General features: G+C 38.5%; 1 protein-coding gene across 1 annotated transcript; it reads left to right on the top strand.

Annotated features, from left to right (window-relative positions):
* Positions 1 to 18,083: 18,083 nt before the first annotated feature.
* Positions 18,084 to 22,248, top strand: Vajk4. The gene is made up of 2 exons (XM_033468343.2): positions 18,084 to 18,187; positions 20,246 to 22,248. The coding sequence occupies exons 1-2, from the start codon at positions 18,176 to 18,178 to the stop codon at positions 21,350 to 21,352; spliced, it is 1,119 nt and encodes a 372-aa protein (XP_033324234.1). The 5' UTR covers positions 18,084 to 18,175; the 3' UTR covers positions 21,353 to 22,248.
* Positions 22,249 to 22,636: the final 388 nt, after the last annotated feature.

Genomic DNA, 22,636 nt, shown 5'->3' with positions numbered 1-22,636 from the left:
AAACGCGTTAATAGGTGCGACGATGTCCCCGCGTTGATCGCGGATTATCTATGGCAGGGGTGTCAAACTCAAAAGCTATATATATAACTTGGGCCAATTAAATAATGCTTAACTTTAGGTGGGCCGCAAAAAAAATATCAATGTTCATAGAAACAAATATTTTTATTTTGACTAGTACATTGTAATAAACATATATAAAGTTAAATTATTGACTCTGATACTATCTTTCCTATTTCGGGAGAAATTTTATTGGCCGAGACTATTTTTATTTTATTTTTACTTTGCGTCGGATATATTGACTGGGCCGCAAAAATGTTCATCTCGGGCCGCGAGTTTGACACCCCTGATCTACGGCAAAGCGCAGTGGCCCGGTTTGAAGGATTCGTTGACATTCTATGAGAAATAATAATAAGAAAATTATAACAAGAATTTCTAATTATCGCAATCGTCACTTTTTATTCGAATAAGTTGCTCGTCTTCTTGGAATTGTCAAGCCGGTTGAATATTGTCACTTCGCCTTTCTTTTTTTTATTCATTTAAAGAGTATTTTGTTGCAATACAAAATCATGCTTGTATTAAGCATATTCTATTAAGGTCTTTGCCTTGTTAATTATAGTTAGTTCGATCGAAACCGTCGGCGCACGGCGAACATATAACTATACAAATTAACGCTTAAAAATTGCAATTATTATAATTCCTTGTAAAAAGTATTTTTTGTTATGCATGTGACACGTTTTTATCACTTCGACCATCGTATGAGTAGATTATAAAAAGATTTATCGAATGCATATTTTACGTACTTCATAAAGCGTTACGTGTATGGAATACAAATGTAAAATACACATTTAGAAAGTAAAAGATGGTTCGTATAATTATGTTTAAATAATTTTATTTTTAAATCAAAAATAGCAATGAAAATTTATTGAAATTTATTGTTTAACGAATACAAAAAATACTAAACATTACTATCTTTCAATTATTTTTGGTGAGAATTTCATTGCTATATCTCTAATGGCTCAAAAGTTACAACAACTTGTCAGTGAATTCTCCAAACTGGACCACTGTGCGTCGCTTCCGATAGCCGTCGAAGTTCAATCGCCGGCAGCTAAAAAGCCGACGCGACGTCCAGCTGATGCGTCGATTAATGTCTCGTAACGATAACTTTTAATTTGGACCGATTGTAACAATTGAACTAGACCGTAGGTCTGTCTTTAATCAGAAAAGGAGACAGCATTTTACACGATTTTACACGATTCAAACGAGCTCTATGAACCGGTCCCTTCTTTTTCGAAACACCGTGGCGCGCTGAGATTTTGCACCTACTTTACAAAAATGAGATTGGACGATCTGTACGAGTGCCATAAAAGGAAACAGTAAACCAAAGTTTAATCTTCATTATCGTTGTTTGAACTTAAATTGCGTGCCTTTGCATCATGTATAATATTATAAGGAACAAGAATTTGCTCGAATTTTAAAAAGTAAGGCTGAATTAACAAATAATAATAAACAAAATAAAAGAATAAACAAATTTTGTAATTAAAAGATAAACAAAATAAGAGTATGAAAAAAACAGTAGTAAAAAAAGTAGGAGTAGTATGAAAACAGTAGTAAAATTGAAATAAAATTCAAATTGAAAAATAAATAAAACAACAGGGTTTAAACAAAAGAATTTAAAGAGGATTAAAACAAAAAGAATTCAATATGTCTTCATCGATAAATATAAAGATAACTATGCCCGGAAACAAGACCCACTTATTTTATTAAAATTTTGACAGGCTTAATAACCATTGTATAAATATTGGTTTTTAAGAACATTTCTTTTCAGAAAATATCTTTGTATCAATTTATCGGTCTTGGAAAATTGTTTCGAAAACACGTTCGCAGAAACAGGAATATTCGACTGCTGTTGGTATCTTAATGTATGGAAATCCTTTATTAAAGTTTAGATTGTCTCAATTATACACGCTCTGTATCAAGCGATTAAGAGATACCTACTTCGATATCCTTGTGGATACTCGGAATATTTCCTTAGAAATTAAGAGGTACCGGAATTATTCGGTTTATTGTTTTAGTTAGATGGAATCGCTCTCTGTACTCAGCTTTTTTTTTGCGCAATCCAGGAAACATGCTACTTGCGGCCAAGCAGAATCGTTTTATAAAAACGTGGCGCAATGCGTTACAACAAAGTACGAGTTACATCTTTGCGCAACCGAAGTATTACAACGGTATCATCGATACCCTCTTTGTGATACTAAATAATTAAATCCTATCATTCGTTTACTGTTCCCAATAAGCAACACGCTTGACACTAGACCCGCCAAACCAGTCAATGTGACTGGTTTCTGACTTTTTCTTTCACAGTTTCCGAAATTATAAAAATATTTTTGTGTTCCTTTTTTGTTTTTATCCGAGCCTACAACGAAAATTTAACAGAATGTGATCCGTAGATTTAGGCTCAGATAAAGAAGTTAAAAAGTGAGAGTTTTTATTTTCTTTCGTCGTTCCAAGCAATAGCAAAATTTACGAAAACTAATAAACTGGTCCCTTTATCATTTAAAAAAATCAAGTTCTAAAGTCCTAAAAAATTTGTTCTGCTTTTAAAAAGTTGTTCTAAATATTTTCAACAGTTTCCAACTGCGAGTCAAAATTTCCGAAAATGTGACATGCGCTCGGTAGATTTAGTATTAACGATCTGTCGCCGATATATATAATATTATAATATTAATAATTATAATATTAATATTATATAATATAATATTATATAATAAGATATTATATATATTATATAATAAGATATTATATATATTATATTATATTATATTATATTATATTATATTATATTATATTATATATAATATAATAATATATATCGCTCCGTCGATCCCGATTTATCAACACATCGATCATATATATATATATATATATGAGTTCGAAGTGTAAAAGTACATAATATATATATATGATCGATGTGTTGATAAGTCGAGATCGACGGAGCGAGGCGATTGCTCTCGAAAAAAAAGATCTCAGTCACACGTGGCTTCCCGATTCGCTTACAGTTCGTGCCGCCGGAACGTTAGCATGATACGAGAAGCAGGCGCGCCGTAAAATTTCGGGGAAAGTCACCGGCGATCCTTTCACTTTCGTCGCGGACTGGAAATAATACGGCGGCCGTCACGCTCCGTTGCGCGCGGCAGACAACAACACCTAACGCTCTTAAGGCTTATTGTAGGATCCGTGGAAATTCCGCTGGAATTTTCGCTCTACGCCAGCGGACGGCGCGGCGTTACGTGGTGAACGCCGCCGGAGACGAGCGTTTCCGGTAACGCTAATTGGGTCGCCGCCGTTGCCAGTGTAAACGAAACCGTTTCCGGCCGGCTAATATCCACACTTTCTTACACCGGCAACCGAGACCGGTTAAATTTTCTCGAGGAAGCGAACAATTAATATTGGCTTCGGTTGTTTATCTCGGTTGCTTGTTAGAAAGTTCGCTCTTCAGTTTTCTACACGCCTTGCGCTCCGAATTCGACCTTTCGCAAGTCGTATTCACCCTTTGTCGATTCGAAATCATCCTTCCGCAACTTATATGCACCCTTTTTCATACTAAATGCAATCATTTGCAGGTTATGTCAAGGTTATACAATTATAATATTATTTGTAAAATTATATATAATTAAATATTATAAATTAAATATAATTAAATGTAATTAAATGTAATTAAATATAATTAAATATGCAGGTAGTATTTGTTTCTTTTTTCAAAACAACCTTTTGCAGGTCATGTTCGCTTTTATACAAATCAAAATAATCTTTTTGTAAGCCATGTTCACCTTTTTCAATTCAAAATCACCCTTTCGCAAGTCACACGGATCCCTTTTCAAACTAAATGTAACCATTTGCAGGTAAAATTTGTTTTTTTTTTTCAAATCAAATATGTACACCCTTCTGCGGTCGTGTTCGCCTTCCATCAAATCAAAATCATCTTTTTATAGATTATGTTCACCTTTTTCAAATCAAAATCATCTTTTTGTAAATCATATGCACCCTTTTTAAAATTGAATGCAATCAGGTCACACATTCACATTTTTCAAATCTAACGCCCCCTTTTTCAAATCGGGTTCGTTTTGTTGGCGAATTTGATTTGAAGAGAGCAAATTGTACCTTTAAAAGAGTGAATATAATTTACAAAGAAATGGGTTCGAAGTGCAAGAGTGTGAATTTAATTTGAAGAAAAGGTGAATCTAATTTGCAAAGGGATGAATTTGGAGCGCAAAAGGTAGAATTTGATTTGAAAACAGACGAATCGAATTTGCTATAGCAAAAATGCTGTAATTGCATAAATACGGACATAAAAGAAAAATTGAAAGTTCTTTCATTGAGCAGTTGAAGAGATTGAAAATCAAATTGAAAATTGATTATACACCCTGAACACAATTCGTTTACAACAATCATTAATATCCCTGTATCAAAAGAAGATACCCGCGCTTTTATTGACATTTCTCATTTGTTAACCGAACAAAAAATTCGGCGCGTCATAAATAATTCAGCACAGTTCTATTTTTTTTTTTAAGTGGAGCACGTTGCGCTCACGTTTTCGAGGAATTATAAAATGCCGCGTTCCCAGAAAGAAAAAAGGAGCCGTTAATCGTTTCTTTTGCGGTGCCTCGTTGCATAATCGCGGAACTAGAACGGTTCCTGCATGTGTATCGTTGTGCAGCAAGAAGGGTGCAGAGCGTTGCCGAGTACCATTTCTCCAAACATGTGATTATCTCATACCTTGAAAACGCGTCTACTAGATTCCCCCTTGTTGCGAAGCATATCACTTTCTGTGCGACGTAACAGGTATCGATACTTAATTAATTTCTCGGTTATATAATGCAGCCTGAATTACTTTCAACTATCACCGCGAATAAAGGTTAATCGTATACCGGACTTCGCGCAGAAACAAAATCAATTGGCTCGGAAGAAGTTCATTGAAAACGTTTCCAGTATCTAAATCGTGCAACAAGAACGAAACCAGCATTACATAATGATAAGAGAAAAACTTGATCGCAAGTACCGAACGTTAAGACGGATAGAAAGGCCGGACGTCTTAATTTGATCGTAAACACTGCGCATACGAGCATTGATACATTACTGGTCCCGCACCTGTAGCAATTATAACGATCACTATACCCAGTCCAGTAACATTAAGTTGCTACGAGGTTAGAACCAACCCCTCTATAAAACCGATATCGTGTGAACCGAAATCAGCTGCGGCACCTATTCACTCTAACGATCTACCAATTATCTTACTGGATCCTAACACGATTAAACTCGAGCTTCCGGAACACTTCAGGAGAGGAATTAACGCACGAACTATCGGATTGGTCGATATATAATCGATATCATATAAAATTGGTCGAAATAATATCCGTTTCAATATAAATTTATATACGACTGATTTTTCTCTATGGAAATTTAATTGATCTTAAATATGAAAATTATAGAAATGTTTCCACGGACTAACATAATGCAAAAGGTAATCTGATTCATGATCATGACTAACGTGAATCGAGTAATCGAGGAATCATGATTAATGATTACGATTACTAAATAATCGGGAAATCATGATTAATAATTACGATTACGAAGTAGTCAAGTAATCATGATCAGTGACCATAATTACTATGTAATCAAGTAATCATGATTAATGATCATTATTACTAATTCATAATGAATGAATAACTAAAGTAATCGCGATTACTGAATAATTTAAGTAATCAAAGCAAATGTAATCGATGATCATCATTAACACAGTAATCATTAATTCAATAACGATTACTTTTTCAATTGTGATAAACTGAGAAATTTAGTATAGCAGTAGTTAGTAAATAGTAGTAGTAGTTATTCTGGATAGTCTTTAGAAAATCTGCATTTATCTCATGGCTCGACGGAAGACTTTATTTGGACCTCTTAACCGGACCCAATCGCGAGTGATGAGAAAAGATAAATCGATCATTGTTATTAATCAAGCGATTACAGATTACCAAATGTTAAATGAAATACTGTTCTTCATACCTTAATTTGTACTTTCGTTTGTCTCCTTATTTACAATATTGTACAATGCTGTTAATAATATTTTTTAACATCGAGTTACGTTTCTGGTCCGATCACGTTGCACGCGTGCAGCTGTTCGTATTTCCTGCAAATTCTCGTCGAACACGGAACAGATTCTCGAATTTCGCGGATCTCACAAAATTGCCGTTTCTTGGCGTCACACACCGTGAATGCGATAGCTAACAATGTCGTTGACTCACAATTCCCGAGGAGCCTCGAAGTGGCGGCAGAACGAGGATCACTCTTTCCCCGACGTTCTACCGAGCATGAAAACGATCGAAACCGTTCCGAGGACTGCAAACGGACTTCGAACATAATTCGCAGGCTTAACACGCGAAGGAATCCGAAACGGTGAAGCGGTGCGTCGAGAGCCGGCGATGGAAAACGCGCGTTCCACGGATTTATGGTTCGGGACGCGCAACAAGACTGCGCTTCCACGCGCGCGCTGCATACAAGTTTCCAATTATGCCGCACGACAAGATTCACCGTTTCGTTCGACGTCAATTAAAAGCCACGAAAGCAAGCCGGCTGCCCATCGCTGGGCAAAAACTGCAACCGCTGAAGAAAATCGCTGCACACTTAACTCGCACGAGTATCGCGTAGACCGATCTGCTGTATGAATGTCTTAATCCGTATTTTTATTGGAGATCGTTAGACCGAAATACAGTAATGTCTCCCTAATTGTCGCCCAAATCGTGCACTAAAATAGACAATTTGGGAAGAGGAGACGCGATTATTCGAGCCTTGTGGCTCGTTTTTTATAATTACCGAGAAGATAGGTTTTTAGCGTTTAACTTTCGACCGAAGAAATTGTATTTCGTCGATGAACTCGGATTTCGAAATTCGCGTATCTTCACAGTTTGAATAATTTTAAAGGAAAACTAAAAAAGAAATATCGTTTATCGCAGCCAGCGCGGCAGGTTTTCAACGTTAACTTTCGACCGAACAAATTGCATTTCGTCGATGAGCTCGAATTTGGAAACTCGCGCGCCGTTTTTGGCGGAAGCGGAGGATTTTACAACGTCGGTTTTCGCGTCGGCGGCGGAATTGGAAACAAAAGGACTAAAGGACTAAGGAAACAAAAGTATAAATTATTGAAACGATAGTCGTCGGAGTATAGTAATGTCTCCCTTACTGACGCTCGGATCGTCCACTAAAATGGATATAATTTGGGAAGAGGAGATACGATTGTTCGAGCCTTGCGGCTCGTTTGTATAATTGTGGACAATTTATAACTATAAAAATAAAGCGCAAGGCTCGAATAAACGTATCTGCTCTTCCTAAATTGTCCATTTTTGTGGACAATCCGAGCGTCAATTGGAGAGACACTACTGTAAATTCTTCCTAACTGACGCTCAGATTGGGCACAAAAATGGACAATTCGGGGAAAAGGAGATACGATTATTCGTGTTCTGCTTCTCGTTTTCATAGTTGTTGACAATTCGTAACTATAAAAACGAACCGCAAGGCTCGAATAATCGTATCTCCTCTTCCCAAATTGTCCATCTTTGTGGACAATCCGAGCGTCAATTAGGGAGACATTACTGTAAACATTTTAGCCGAGAATTTCTTTTTGTTTTCTATCATTTTGATAACTCGCAAGTTATCTCGAGCCTCGGCAACCCTTTCAGCGTTGACTATAATGAAAAAATATTGTTGTATAAATATATATTGTTTATATTACTTTTGTGGCTTTATAGGATGCTATATGATCAGATTGCATCAGCTGTGTTTGTATTCCATTTATGATACAGATTATTGAGAAAGGCCATCGCAGATTAAATTTCTCATAAATTAAACAATGTGCGGCACATGGTCGCACAACGTACGGACTTGATATCATGTTTCTCACAAAAATAATCATATTAATATTGTGCAGATACGTTGTATCTGTAGAATCTCGAATTTCATTGACAGTATTTTTCGTTCATGTTTTACAGGAAAATATGCTGCATTTATTATTTATTATATAGTTATTGAAATAAACTTTTGAAAAACTAGTTGAAAGGTTTTCTTTGATATTGTTTTAAAGGAGACTTTAGTAAATACGTGATCGAATAGTGGCATTTGAGATTTTCTTGCATAAAACATAATTCTGCCTATTTGCAAATCGAAGTACGATGTAATAATTAATATGAAAGTACGGAAGAGAAGAAAATTGATTATTCAACGATCTCTAGGATATTTTGCTTGATAAGGCTTGCTCTGGTTTTGTTTAATTGGGCTTCGACGATTACGTGGAAATCAAGGTTAGATCAGCGCGTGTCCTGCGGTGCGTAATAAGCATACGACTTGCACTTCCTAAATCGCCGTAACCCCGGCCGCGATCTCACAAGCTTCGGAGACATAACTGCTCGCACTGGGAAAGGTGAATGTCACGATAAGATAATTGCAGCCGGGAGAGTACAACCAGCAAGAATCATTATTGCGTCACAGTGTTTCCGCGACTTTCGAACAAACACGTGGCAGGTTCGAGAAGAATGCGAGGACAGAATCGACGGTGAGTTACATCGTAATTGACATTCCGCCAATTTATAAGATCAACTTCGTCCCCTTTTTAACGATCTCAGTGTTAAATTGTTCTATTAGCAGTCCGACAATGGAACCCGGGTCCATTTGTACGCAGAGTTTAAACACCATTAGTTGAGTATGAAATTTTTCACAACTGATTTATATTTTCACACGACTTAGTAAGGTTTATCAAAATTAATATATCTCGAAGGAGTATCTTAGAAAATATGCTTAAATAAATTGCTAACAATTGCTGTCATATTTTCCTCATAAAGGTCTGCCGTTCGAATGTTAGACGACGTCAAAAAGAGTTTTATTTTGTCCCAAGCATCGTAGCTACGCTATGCTAATAATACTTTATCTGGGCAGAATTTATTGTCGATGAACTTATTAGACAAAAATACACAGAAATGAATAATGCGATACTCATTATCAACAATGAAGCTATACGGTGTGGTAATTAAACATGGTAATTTATGACGAAACGGGGGATCGTGATTCGTCACGCGAGCTTCTCTGCACCCTCTTCTTTGTTGGTTCAACATTATACGCGATGTCAATGTGGCGAACATAATTAGTTCCTTGAACAGTCATAGGAAAAGATTTCTATCGTACAAATTCGACAGATTCTTAATTCAATTGGCAATAAGTCGGCTGTGGAATTTCGTGCAAAATAAAATTGTTCTGAATCTGTTGCAAGTAACAAGAAACAATTCCGAATTTCTTGTTTTCTTTAATCATTTTTGGGAAACGAAAGTAATTTTTTCAGTCACGTGATGAGTAAACTAAATCAAAGTGGTCGAGAGAGAAAGCATTGAACAAACACGTCGGGCGAATTCACTTCCTTGTACGTCGAGTGCAGAATACATTTTTACCTGATCTGTTAACACGATTTGCTTTTGTAGCTTTGTCGCGGAAGTTCAGCTCGTTTACAATAATATTCTCTAATTACGTATGGAACAATAAAGTTCGGCATATTTTATTCGAATTACGAATAAAATATGTTTTTCGAAGAATTAATTTCTTCGAAGAATTAATTCGAATAAAGTTTTGTCCGAAAAATGTATTCGAATAGAATTTTCATCGAAGATTGCATTCGAATCAAATTTGCTTCGAAGAATTTATTCGACATATTACAGGAATAAAATTTGAACCGAAAAATTCATTCGAAATGTTGTTCGAACAACGATCACCTCTGCCGAACAGACAAACGCGATGTTATAGTAACAAATTAAAAAGAAGCTGTTCGAAAAATCGTCGTAAAAATTGCACGAGATCGCTCACAGCTGACAAGAGAAGAAGGAAAGAAAACTTTCACGTTACATTGTGCCGCATAATTAACACGCAAGGCACGGGTGCGTACCTACGAGCTCTATAATCCACGTACTACGAATCCCTGATAACAATCTCGACGGGAATTTTGCTAAGAATTCAGAAGATACTGCGAGTAAAAAGACGAATCCAAGTAAAGACACGAATTAAAGTGCACAGTGGAACAGTGATGCGGTAAACGATCGAATGATACAATTATATTTTCCGAGCGAATTTATACCTCATATTGTAAAGATTATAGTATAAGATCCAGTGCTTTTCATAGTTCGTCGACTTATTTCTTCCATATCACTTTTCCGAATTCTTCGACTAAAAAATTATTCGAATAAAGAATTCTTTGAATTATTCGGATAAAAAGTTATTCGAATAAAGAATTCTTTGAATTATTCGGATAAAAAGTTATTCGAATAAAGAATTAGTGGAGTGTAAAATTATTCGAATAAAAAAATTTTCGAATTATTCGGATAAAAAATTATTCGAATAAAGAATTAGTGGAATACAAAATTATTTGAATGAATTGACAGAATATTTTATGACGAATTATTCGAATAAATTGACAGAATATTTCATGTCGAGTAATGAATTATTCGAATAAATAGATAGAATAATTTATGATATATGAATGATAATGATATATGATATATGAATAATTTATAACAAATGTCCACAACTCTGCTGAGAATTTAAAACTCAATATCCAAATCGGAGCTCTTTTGCATCAGTAAAAATAAAACAAAAAGATCAGGAATATTTCAGTGATTTTATATCGAGTATCCGTGTATCTGCATTTTCTATCTGAAATCGAAAAGCGCAAAAAATTGCATGTAAAACAGCGCCAGGAATTTCCAGAAAGGATTGGAAAGGTCGAAGCTCACCCGGTAGTGGTATCGTTGACGGAAGCATCCGCCGCGATTCCGCGCGCACATCGAATTCTGTGCAACACGGGGGCCAGAGGTCCGCCATATTTATTGGAAGTTGGTTGAATAAGGTGGCAGGGCCGAGTAACAAGCGTCCGCAGTGATACGAGCCAGCGGGATGCCAGTGCAACGATTAATCGTTAAAAAATCGTCGCGCTATCTGCCGCGAGGATCGAAATGGCGTTGCCGCATGCGACCGTATTAACATACGGCATTAGGTATTCCGCATGCGAGCCACACGGCCGAGCTTTACTTGGATTTCTGCGGCAATTACACGCGCCTAATGGCCGTCCTTCGCGGGTATCGATACGGTTTGCGCGAAACCGCGACCGGGCTTCGAATTAACGCTATCGAGAGATAAGCCTCCACGATGGTTAGACGGATTAACGAGCTGGCACACGCATGCCGGGGAAAACGCGACTCTACGGGACATTGATCACGATTTCTGGCAATATCATCGAGAATAGCAGCGTTCAAACGGCGCACTGTCTCTCCAAGCAGAATTCGCGAACGTTCGTTCGTATCGTTTTGCGGAATACTTTTCATTTTTACTTTAACTTTAACTTTAACCAGACACTGCGAACACATAAAAATACGTGTTTGACAAAAACTACTGGGACAAAATGTTAATAAGGAAATAAACAAATGTCTATGTAGTTCTTGGATCTTGCAAACAACATAGACAATTTTTATTTTACGTAAGTATCGGTGGTCTGCTAATAACAAAAAATCAAGAGGTAAAGACAACATGGGACTAGTGGTCACAGGAAAAGGAGCTACGCGAGGAGTGGGATGGCGACGCATGCGCAGGGATCCTGTACATCGGCGTGGCGCGTCTACCGGGTAGACGTTATGATCCTGAACTACGGCCAGGCGGAGGCTCTACGTTGCGGTAGACGCGTTACGCTGCTGTGCGGGACTCCCGCGCATGCGTCGCCTGTCCCCACTCCTTGCGTAGCTCCTTTCCCTGTGAACACCGCACGAGACTTCAATAGCAGGATTAACCCCTTAACCTACGATTTAGATTCGAAGATGTTGGACCGAAATTGTATACAAGCTCGCGCAGCGTTCGGGACGTTCGCACGACTGTAAAGTTCCGTTACATGTACCAGAATGCTTTGAAATATATCATACCGTTACAGATTACTAATTTTGTATTTTGAAGTTTTGTATAAATAAATATTTTGTAATACTTGTGTCTACCACAATTATTGCATCAGACTGTAATTGTATGTACGATCACCGTACGCGGGCTATGCCCGTAATATTTACTTCTAGCCCGATCATCGTACGCGGGCTATGCCCGTAATATGTACTTCTGGCCCGATCATCGTACGCGGGCTATGCCCGTAATATGTACTTCTGGCCCGATCATCGTACGCGGGCTATGCCCGTAATATGTACTTCTGGCCCGATCATCGTACGCGGGCTATGCCCGTCATTGTAGGCCAAGGGGTTAAGTAAACTTTTGACTGTAAGAAAGCGGAAGAATTTGTGAAAGGAAAATATGTGACTGCAATATGCGGTTGGATAACACTCTATTAAAATCATGTAACAGTGGAAAATCTGTATTTCTACGGATTGGGAACTGTTAATGTATATACAAAGTAACTAGAAAAATATGTTCCATCGTATAAGAAGAATATTAAGTCCAGTGATTCGCATATTTGTTCACAGATAGCCGTCGCATTTGCTTGTTCGAATTTTATGCTGAAGATAAGAAGATTCGGAAAAGGATTTTCGAACGAAAGATGAAAGTGATAAATCAATCAAGATTGCACAACAGTTTCTACACATTGTGTTTAACTAGAGAATGTGTGCACAAATGTGTGAATATAAATTGTGTTTAACGATGCAAATGTTTAGTGAGTGAGTGAAATTGTGCACGATTAATTTGAGCCAACCATGCTTCATAAGCGCAACGTGAACTTCACAGTGCTGCCAATGAAATTTCAATAATTTTACTAAGTTGAAATAATTATGATCATGTGTATCCATTAATTTCTCGAACGTCTTCAGCGTTTAGTATTTTATTTACGCATCTTTGCCGCGAATGCATAAAGCCTACGATTTATTAATAATTTTGAACTGGACATCATGCTGTTCGGTAACAGTATTTACAGCGAGAATTAATAATTCTCCTAAGTGACCGGGGATGTCGACGATGCCGTGCACGTCGCACGATGCACACGCTTAGATTTCGATTGTCTCGCATCATAGTGTGCGCATGAATGAACCAATTTACTGAATAAAATCTCACGGAAGCGATTCGGTGTCTTAAATGTATGTAAATCCAGAAATTTGAATTCGTTTCTCTGGTTTATGTTACATAATACACGGCGAAAGAAACATTGCAAACACGTGTAATCATAATACAATAGCCTATGAAACTTCTTATCTCACTCTTTCCTGCGAAACTGTCTATGCAGCAAGCGATTCAATAATTTCGCTAGAGTAAAGAGAAATGCAGCGTGACACGTTTACTCGAAACGGAAGGTCCGATCGTGCACTGCTTCTTTAAAAATAGAATACGAAATTGCAAGGGGAAAAAATTATGTAATCCTGAAGCAGCGCATAAATATGCACTCAAAAAAAAGCAGTCACGATTATGACGAATATTTTTAGAACGGACTAGATGGTGATCTAAAATGCTATAATGTGACGAAAAATAATATTATATCGCGTGACAGGTTTTCTCCTGGGACTGTGAGCTAATATTTTTAGAACCACCTACTACTGAGAGCCTTGGCTTTTGCCTTTCAGAAAATATTGCAACTATTCGCTGGTGAGTTTAGCTGGTAACACCTGAACGACGAATGAAATTGAAACCGAGTGTTAGGCTCATTCGCAATTTTATTCATCAATTTGTTACAACATATTATCCGAGGAACTTCTGCACGCGTTGCTTCTTCTGTAGAGCTCAACGAAAATCGAAGATTGAAGATAATCGAATTAAAATCAAAATAATAAAATAAAAATGAATACAAATGAATTGTCGAAAACTAAAATAGTCAGACAACAATATTTATGCTCTGAGACAAAATGGACCCCGCTGTTCAAGCGTTAACCAGCGTTTCATTTCCTTACGTTTTCGGCATTTAGTTCGAAGTACAATGGATTCATAGTTTTCGATTACTTGGAACGGTGCAAGCGTTGGTATGATTTGACAGCGTCGCACGTTCCAGATTTTCGCGTCGAATAAGAACTCACGATGGAAATCGTGGGTTCGTCGTCACGTAAGTACGCGAATCATGGTTGCGTGAACGTCAGCTTCCGTCAATTTACTTCACGCTGGTGTCCGCGATATAATAACGAGAACACGCGTGCGACGCACAGGTTGCCGTAATCAAAAACGCATTAAACGTGCAACTTCTCAAGAATTCGAGTAGAAATGGGTCAAAAATAATCGTCGTCAACTGTTGGGTTCAGGGATTCTCGTAGAACACGATTAATCGAAGCGAAATTAATACGGATATATATCCATATACTGTGGATCCGTATTAATTTAATAATATAATAATATTGATAATAATATTAATAATAATAATAATATAATTAATAATATTAATAATAATATAATAAAATTATATATATAATAAAATATAATATAATAAATAAATATTAATAATAATATAATAAAATTATATATATAATAAAATATAATATAATAAATAAATATTAATAATAATAATAATATAATTAATAATATTAATAATAATATTATATATATATATATATATATATATATATATATATATATATATATATATATATTCGATTTTTACGTCAATATTCCTTCATGGATGCACAGTGTTTCATGCTTTACATATGACTCATTCATGTACTGAATTACACGATTCGAAACTTTGCAACTTACATGAATGTGTTACTTGTACAAGTACACGATAGCGATATACATCAATAGTGAAATGCTCAATTTTTTAATAAATAGAATGAATAAGGTTTTTCTTACCATTAGTTACGCATAAACGTTTTCCGAAATTGACCCTTTAACCTCAATCAACGTGGAATTTTCGTTCTATATATTTTGTAGCAAAAAAAGCTGGATTTGAGAAATTAAAAACCTTTCTGTTTGGTTTTTGTTTCTCCTTTCGTATACTATTTAATCTAATTCTCTCATGGCGCATCTGTTAATTATCATTTCAAATATCAGTTCAATTTAATTTTCGATCTCAAGGTACAATAAAATTCATTGAGAAACACTTAACAGAATGGCCGTATTAACAAATATCATATTCAAATGAGTGAAATCAAGATCAATTAAAAGTTTAGATCGACAATAATGTGTGCATAAAACGTGCAATTAAATCTTTCCAGTAAACATTCTTTTATAGATCCGTTTAAATCGCGATTTATCTGGAATCGAATACACGTATTCGAGAAATCGAAGCTTCGAACAACTGCCCGTGTAATTAGATCGAAGCGTAATTAGATCGAGATATATGTAATTAGATTTTTCATCGTATGCAAATGCGGCAACGTGAATTGTAATATTTCGGGTGAACTCTACCGGATCAACAAAGTGGAACACTAGTAATTCCAATCTGCGCGATTTTGCTGTCCAAGGAACAGAGATACAATTTTCAGGTAACATCGGACGCTAAGTTATAAATATCCGCGACGCATTAAGTAAAACTGAAATTACGAAATAAATCATGGTAAGATTAGCTTTCGTTTCTAGACTATTCCAGGACGACGTACGTTATGCATCATCGATTTCTCTCATCTGCTCTGATCAAAATTGCAATTCCTTTCTCGCGCCATTAATCAAGCAATCCCCATCCTTCATCAGCACTCTATTTAAAGAGACGAGCACACCACACCTGTTATTGAAGCATATTGCGACAGTAAACAATTTACAACACTACTTTCCCCTGGTTTATATTGAATTTAGTTGGACAAACGAAGAGGTATAAAAAAACATTTAAAATAATCACTAGCACTTTCAGGATATTAATCCTAAGGATTAATCATTGTCACTAAAGTAATTCGCGGACGAACTATTTCAAAATGTTTTCATTAAAACTAATTTGAATATTTCCATTCAATAATTTTATTTAGAAATTTTATTCGCTTCGAGTCAACAATAAAAAATAATAACCTTGACATGACAATGACATAGGCAATCGAAAAATTGAAACAGCATTCAAGATTAGTATGAAAAGCGTTGCAAGTTGCTTTTTTCTTCACGTCAGAAATGTTCGTTGGATTTTTAGTTCATTTTTAGCTCGAAACAACAGAAACTTTCCACCGAATGCAAAAAGATTGAAGATGCTGTGCATGCAGAATTTTAAGATAGTATAGAAAGTACGTGTAACTGAAATTAGAAAATAAGTAAACAGGACTTACGTATGAACGATCCAGTAAGCTCTCAGCCTTCGATCGCTACGGTCATCTTCGGCAAGAGAGGGTTAGCATCTTTCTCATGATCACGAGGAAGCGATCTCCAACATCCTTGAGTGCACGGATTGGCGATTTCATTTTCACTTTTATCCAGCAGATCGTCGATGGTTTGAAATCGCAATTTCTCGTGTGCCATTACCCGCCGATCTCGGCACGATATTCTACAGAAGCGATAGATCCTAGAAATTCTAATGAAATTAGATTATTCCACGACGAAAATTGATTTTCAAATCCGAAATTTCACAAAATTTGTAAAGTTTCAAAACGGACAGTCGCAATTTCAACCGTCAAAGTGTTAACACCGTACACATCGAAAGCTGAAAAATTATTGTAAATGCGACTGCCATAGCAACGTCTACGAAAGTCACGCCAAAACAGTTGAGTTCGTAACGTAAAAACGGAGAACCAACAATTGAGAATTTCTTTAAAAATTGTAGAAAGGCGACAACAATTTTATTCGTAATTCAACAAATTATTTAAATCACGTAATAATTTCTTCTGAAACTATTATTTAGTAGAGAATTATCAAGCATCTTTTTCGCCATAGCTCAATCGTTAAAAATCGTGTTAATAAGCTTTCGGTGAACAAAGTGTCGAAAGATTTTAATCAAAATTGATTTTTAGTTCGGCACAAAAATTGTTAGTTAATCGTATACGATTGATAAAGCTGTCAAAGCGTTGATACACTCGAATATAATGCGTAGGGTGTGGATATTTGTGCAAAATAAAAATGTTCCGCAACCGCTGCACGAAACAGAAGTCATTAAGGGAACCTCTCTTTAATAACTATAACGAGTTGAGAATGGTATGTTGTAATCCTTTAATTATTTTAATTCTCCTACTGTTTGAATTCTTCGCATTCGAGTGGCGACTCTGAACCGTAAAAAATTGCCACGCCATGATTCGCAACAATGTTTGCATTCTCCCAAATCTGTCTGTATTTAACGAATTTCGAAAAACTATAGCGTGGCGCGAGTAAACGCGTTTAATCGGACATATTAAATTTTTTTAAACAAAAATAAACAAAATAAGAATATGCGAAGAATTAAAACGATAGAAAAATGAAAATGAAACGAAAAATTAAATTAATGAAATTCAAATTAAATCAATAAAATTCCAATTCAAGAAGAAACAAAACAAAATAGTAAAGAAATTTAATACGTCTTAGTGGATAAATATGTAAAAAATAAGTTATGCCCAAAATATAAATTATAACCAAAGGCACAGCAATCGATCACCCCACAATGATCAGCTCCACTACCCTAAGCGAAACGAAAACGATGAATGAAACTATTAGATCGGAAGAAATGTTCGCGTCGCGAAGGTTTAATAGTCTCGAATAGCATCGAGTGCAAAGTGTTGAGTTGCGCTTATTAATTTTTTCTCATAAATGCATAAAATACGCCTAATAAAATACGTCTAATAGCGCGTTAATCCTCGTCCTATCGTCCCAGAAACGATTTCCGCGAAGAGCCTGTCGTCAAATAGCTCGAACACTAATTACAATATTAGTCGGATCGGTGGTGAACAGATACGTTCCGTGTCTGCTTGGATAATACGAGGCTTCCTTTGTACGGAACGCACCCAACGAAATAATTTCCACGGGATCGCGATCGAACGCGTTAGATTAGAACGCGACGCGGCGGATAGAACAATTTTCCGGCGGTGGTGCATACCTACGGCGCGGGCACCTGTGAACGTACGTACGATCGAGGCGGTGTTCGCGCGAGCACGTTTTTGCGAATGCAAAACGAGACGCACAAGTGTATTACGGACGATGAGGTGCAGCGAAAGTACGGAGCCATTATGCCGCGGAGTATATAAGGCTCACTCTAGAAAACGAAGCGGTTCAGTTAGTGGTTATACGCCACCACAAAACATACGCGAACTCAACGATGAATATTAAGGTAAGCGAGCAACAATACTTGCGCGGGTTTTGTCGTTTTCGGTGCCTGTTCCGGCGGCGGGCGAGATCCGAAGTCGTGTCACGATCGATCGGGATCCGTGCGACTTCCGGTGAAATTGGTTCCCCTGAAAACGGCCGGCGAAAACGCGTCTCCGCGGCCGTTCCCGTGCTCTCGCGATTTCAACGCGATCCAATCAGGCGATCGTAGTCTGAGGCGAGTGACTCTGTGTGCCCAGTGCGGACTTCCGACAGTAAACAAATTTATAGCCGTCCGTCGATGGTCTTTCTCTTCTTTCGAATGATTTCGCAAATTCGTGCTCGATCCGGAAATCCTTCTTCTCATTTATTCGGCTCTTTTATTAGTTCATGCTTTTTTTTGACAAAGTGTTATCTATTTTGATTGTTCCACGGTGTTCTATTTCTTTTGGGAATTATCTTTGAAAATTCGCGGAGACGAGAATTTCTTTTATATAATGCGGATATGCGGATATCCGTATAATGCGGATCTTTGTATAAAATAAAAATCGTCTGCAACAATTGTATAAAAATAGAGTAAAATGAAGCTGTACTCATTTTTGTAACAGTTTCAATGAATTGAAACTGAATTGAACTTCTCGTGCTGTTTTCACTATTCTGTAATTTCGTATATCGATTTTTATCATAAATGCGTAATATTCGTTGTCTAATAATGAGTCATTTTGCAAAGTGTCTATAAAGGTATCTGTGTTTGTTCAAAATGTTCTACGTAATCCTCGCGATTTCTTTAGACACTTAAATAAAATAATGGCGATTTTTACTTTCATATTAACGTTCTCACGAATCGATTCGTTCACCTTTTCATTGATTTTAATAGCAATTGAGAATTCTAATACTTGGTCCTGTCATTCAATCGAATGTATAGTTTAATTTCCAATGGTTATTCGTAGATAGATTTATGCACTTATGAGGAAAATGATAACGCGGATCACATCAGAAGACTATAAGAACGTGTGCATATTAGTTCGTAATTGACTAAAATTATTTATAGTAACAATAGATTGCTATTCAACACTTATCTCTCGACATTAATCAATAAATACATCGATTTTATGCATTTATAACAAAAATGAGTAATTCAAGAACAAATTAGTAAAGAGATTTGAAGGATGTACAAATATTGTTACGTTCCTTTCGACCGATTAATATTATTAAGAAGAGAAGTGCAGCTTCTGTACCCCGCAGTTGCATAGTATACAAACCCGTTGCACATCTTTTAAATCGAAATATAATGTTACGCTTCTATCGTTAATATTTCAACATTGAAATGAAAAATTGGGAAATATTAGATATAAATGATCTGTTTCACGCTGGAATTTATTAGTGACAAGCAAGTGTTAACCAATAACGTAATTGTGAAAGAGATCGTAGTACAAGGGTTTATAAAGGATTATAAAGGATTTAACGAGGATACTTTTTCTACATCTCTACTTTTCATTAACTAATCTGAAATTTGAGACTTTCTCGGCGTTATACAGCTTTCACTGTCGAGTCTTATAAACTTCACGAAATTATTTTCCCAACGTTCCGCAAGCATTGCAGTTAGCATCAACGATAATTGATGCTGGTTTTCATTGTCTACTTGCTAAATCTGCGGGCCCAACAGAGCAATCATTTTCCTCTTTGGACTAGGTCCACGGAGCCTGTCAAAATGACGGGTCACCAATTTCTTGCTTCACCATTATTCAGATCGTAAAGATACATTCACGAGTTATTCGTACATGTTCAATGTACGTATTAAAAATCAAATAAATGTCTTGCTGTTGCTTTTATAAATTAATATAAAACTGCTGCTGCCAGTGCTCCGTAAATCTAGCGTTTCACGTTAAACCAACCGAGCACTAAAAATGACCGACGCTTTATTTTTATTTAGGCTTTCTGCCATTCCTATTATAATGTACGTTCCAATTAAGAAATCTGTTCGATCGTCTTCTACAGAAGAGTCTTTGTAATGCCAACGATCTCAAAAAATAAGGAATATGAAACCTAACAAACCGCTAACAACGCCGCACCTTTCCCGCAGATCGCCATCGTCCTGGTGGCACTGGCCACGTTGTGTAGCTGTTCAGAGGAATCGAAGTCGTCGGAGAAGGAGTCTTCCTCGGCGGAGCAGCCTCAGAAGAAGACCGAGAAGAGAGGTCTGCACGGTAGCTACGGCGACCTAGGCGGGGGTGGCGGCGGCGGCGACTATGGGGGCGGCGGCGGCGGTGGAGGCGGCGGCGGTGGCGAGAGCTACGGGCACCACGAGCACGTGAAGACGGTGACGGTGGTGAAGAAGGTGCCGGTGCCGTACGAGGTGACGAAGCACGTGCCTTACCTGGTGGAGAAGCACGTCCCGTACGAGGTGAAGGTGAACGTGCCGCAGCCGTACACCGTCGAGAAGCACGTCCCGTACCCGGTCAAGGTGTTCGTGAAGGTGCCGGTGCACGTGCCGCAGCCGTACACCGTCGAGAAGAAGGTGCCGTACGAAGTCAAGGTACCCGTGGACAAGCCGTACGAGGTAAAGGTGCTGGTGCCTCAGCCGTACACCGTTGAGAAGCACGTACCCGTCCCGGTGAAGGTGCCCGTGCCGCAGCCGTACACCGTCGAGAAGCACGTGCCGTTCCCGGTGAAGGTCAAAATTCCGGTGCCGCAGCCGTACCCGGTCGAGAAGCCAGTCCCGTACGAGGTCAAGGTCCCAGTCGACAAGCCTTACCCGGTCACCGTGCCGAAACCGTACCCGGTCACCGTCGAGAAGCCGTACCCGGTGCCGGTCGACAAGCCGGTGCCCTACGAGGTCAAGGTTCCCATAGACAAACCCTACCCGATCCCGGTCGAGAAACCGTACCCGGTGCCAGTCAAGGTGCCCGTGCCGCAACCCTACCACGTCCACAAGCACGTACCAGTCCCGGTGCCGAAACCCGTCCCCTATCCGGTCAAAGTGCCCGTAGACAAGCCCTACATCGTTGAGAAGGAGGTGCCCTACCCGGTCGAGAAGGAGGTGCCTGTGCCGGTCAAGGTACCCGTCCCGGTACCAATTTACGACGATCACGGTAGCTACGGCGGCGGCGGAGGCGGAGGCGGTGGTGGCGGAGGTTACGAGTTGTCCGGTGGCGGAGACGGCGGCGATTACTACTCGCACCATCGTTGAATCGGTCGTTCAAACAGGTGATCGGACGGTCCTTCGTCGACCAGCTGCGCGCGCTCCTTGGATCTCCGGATGGCTCTTACAGGTTGTCCGAAGAGTGCGTTTCCACTCGGATTCCGAAGAATTTCTCGAGCTAGTTGCGGAAAGGACTTTTCGGACAACCTAGTGCCTCCTTCCTGGCGCACGCGGGGAACGATCGTTGACAAAAAGTATACGCAGATCGAAAATGTAGGTGTCGTTTCGGCAGGGAATCCCGTCTTTCAACTGCGCGTTGCCGAACGGACGACCAGCGAGAGTGCCGCGGCTCCGATTGGTTGTTAAGTGACAATGTCAACGAATCGGATCCCGAAAACACGCCTTTGCCCTCGTCCTGCTAATCGTCTTTCCGTCAACGCGCTGCGTTCGCGAGTCTTTCGTGGCGACAGTCTTTTAATCACGCGTCGTACAGCCGGTAGGACGCGTTCCCGATGCACCCGCCGTAACCTTCGATCCGGATCTCTCGGAGAACAGCTCTTCCCGAAGACCGTTCGCGAAGAGAGTTCCCCGAGCTCGCGATCTTCCGGCTATTCTGTCCGACCGATACCGCTCGAGTTCTCGGTGCACGTTCGAAAAATGTTTCCAGAGGTTGTGCTTCTGTATAATAGCCGCGCTTTATTGTAAACGTTTACGCTAGTTGTCTATATGTATTGCTGTTCCAAAGAAAAGATCGGTGTCGGCCTTGTCGGGGCGATGTTCGCGCGCGCGCGCGCACGCAAGTCAGCCGACGTGTAAAAGTAGGCGTCCGCCGCATCGTGCGGCGACGGGAAAACACTTGTACCTAACTTAAGTTAAGACACCCCTGAGCGAGGTAGAGTTTCTTTTTGTATCAAAGATTTGTAATAAATGTTTCTGTATCATGAGATCGTGTCGTTCGTTCCAGCTTTTCATGTCCGCGGACAGACCTCGCGCGTTCGCGATATCGACGCTCGTTTATAATGCGGGACAGCGTGTGCATTAACCCTTTGCACTCGACCGGCGACTCTATCAAAATAATGTTTATAACATTGTCAAACCTGTTTATATTCAAGGAACTGTTAAAAGTGTAATCGTTGTACGAGTCACAAGGCTCAATCTCGTATGCACGAAATGCAATGAGTCATATAAAATAGGAATACAGTAAATTCTCCCTAATTGACGGTCAGATTGTGCACAAAAATCGACAATTTGGGGAGAGGAGATACGATTATTCGATTATACGATTATACCATACGATTATTTTTATCGTTACCGACTGTCAACAACTATAAG

This window comes from Megalopta genalis, chromosome 6, assembly GCF_051020955.1.
Source record: "Megalopta genalis isolate 19385.01 chromosome 6, iyMegGena1_principal, whole genome shotgun sequence".
Taxonomy (NCBI): Eukaryota; Metazoa; Arthropoda; class Insecta; order Hymenoptera; family Halictidae; genus Megalopta; species Megalopta genalis.
Note: the sequence above shows the minus strand (reverse complement) of the source record. Positions and strands in the feature narration are given on the sequence as shown.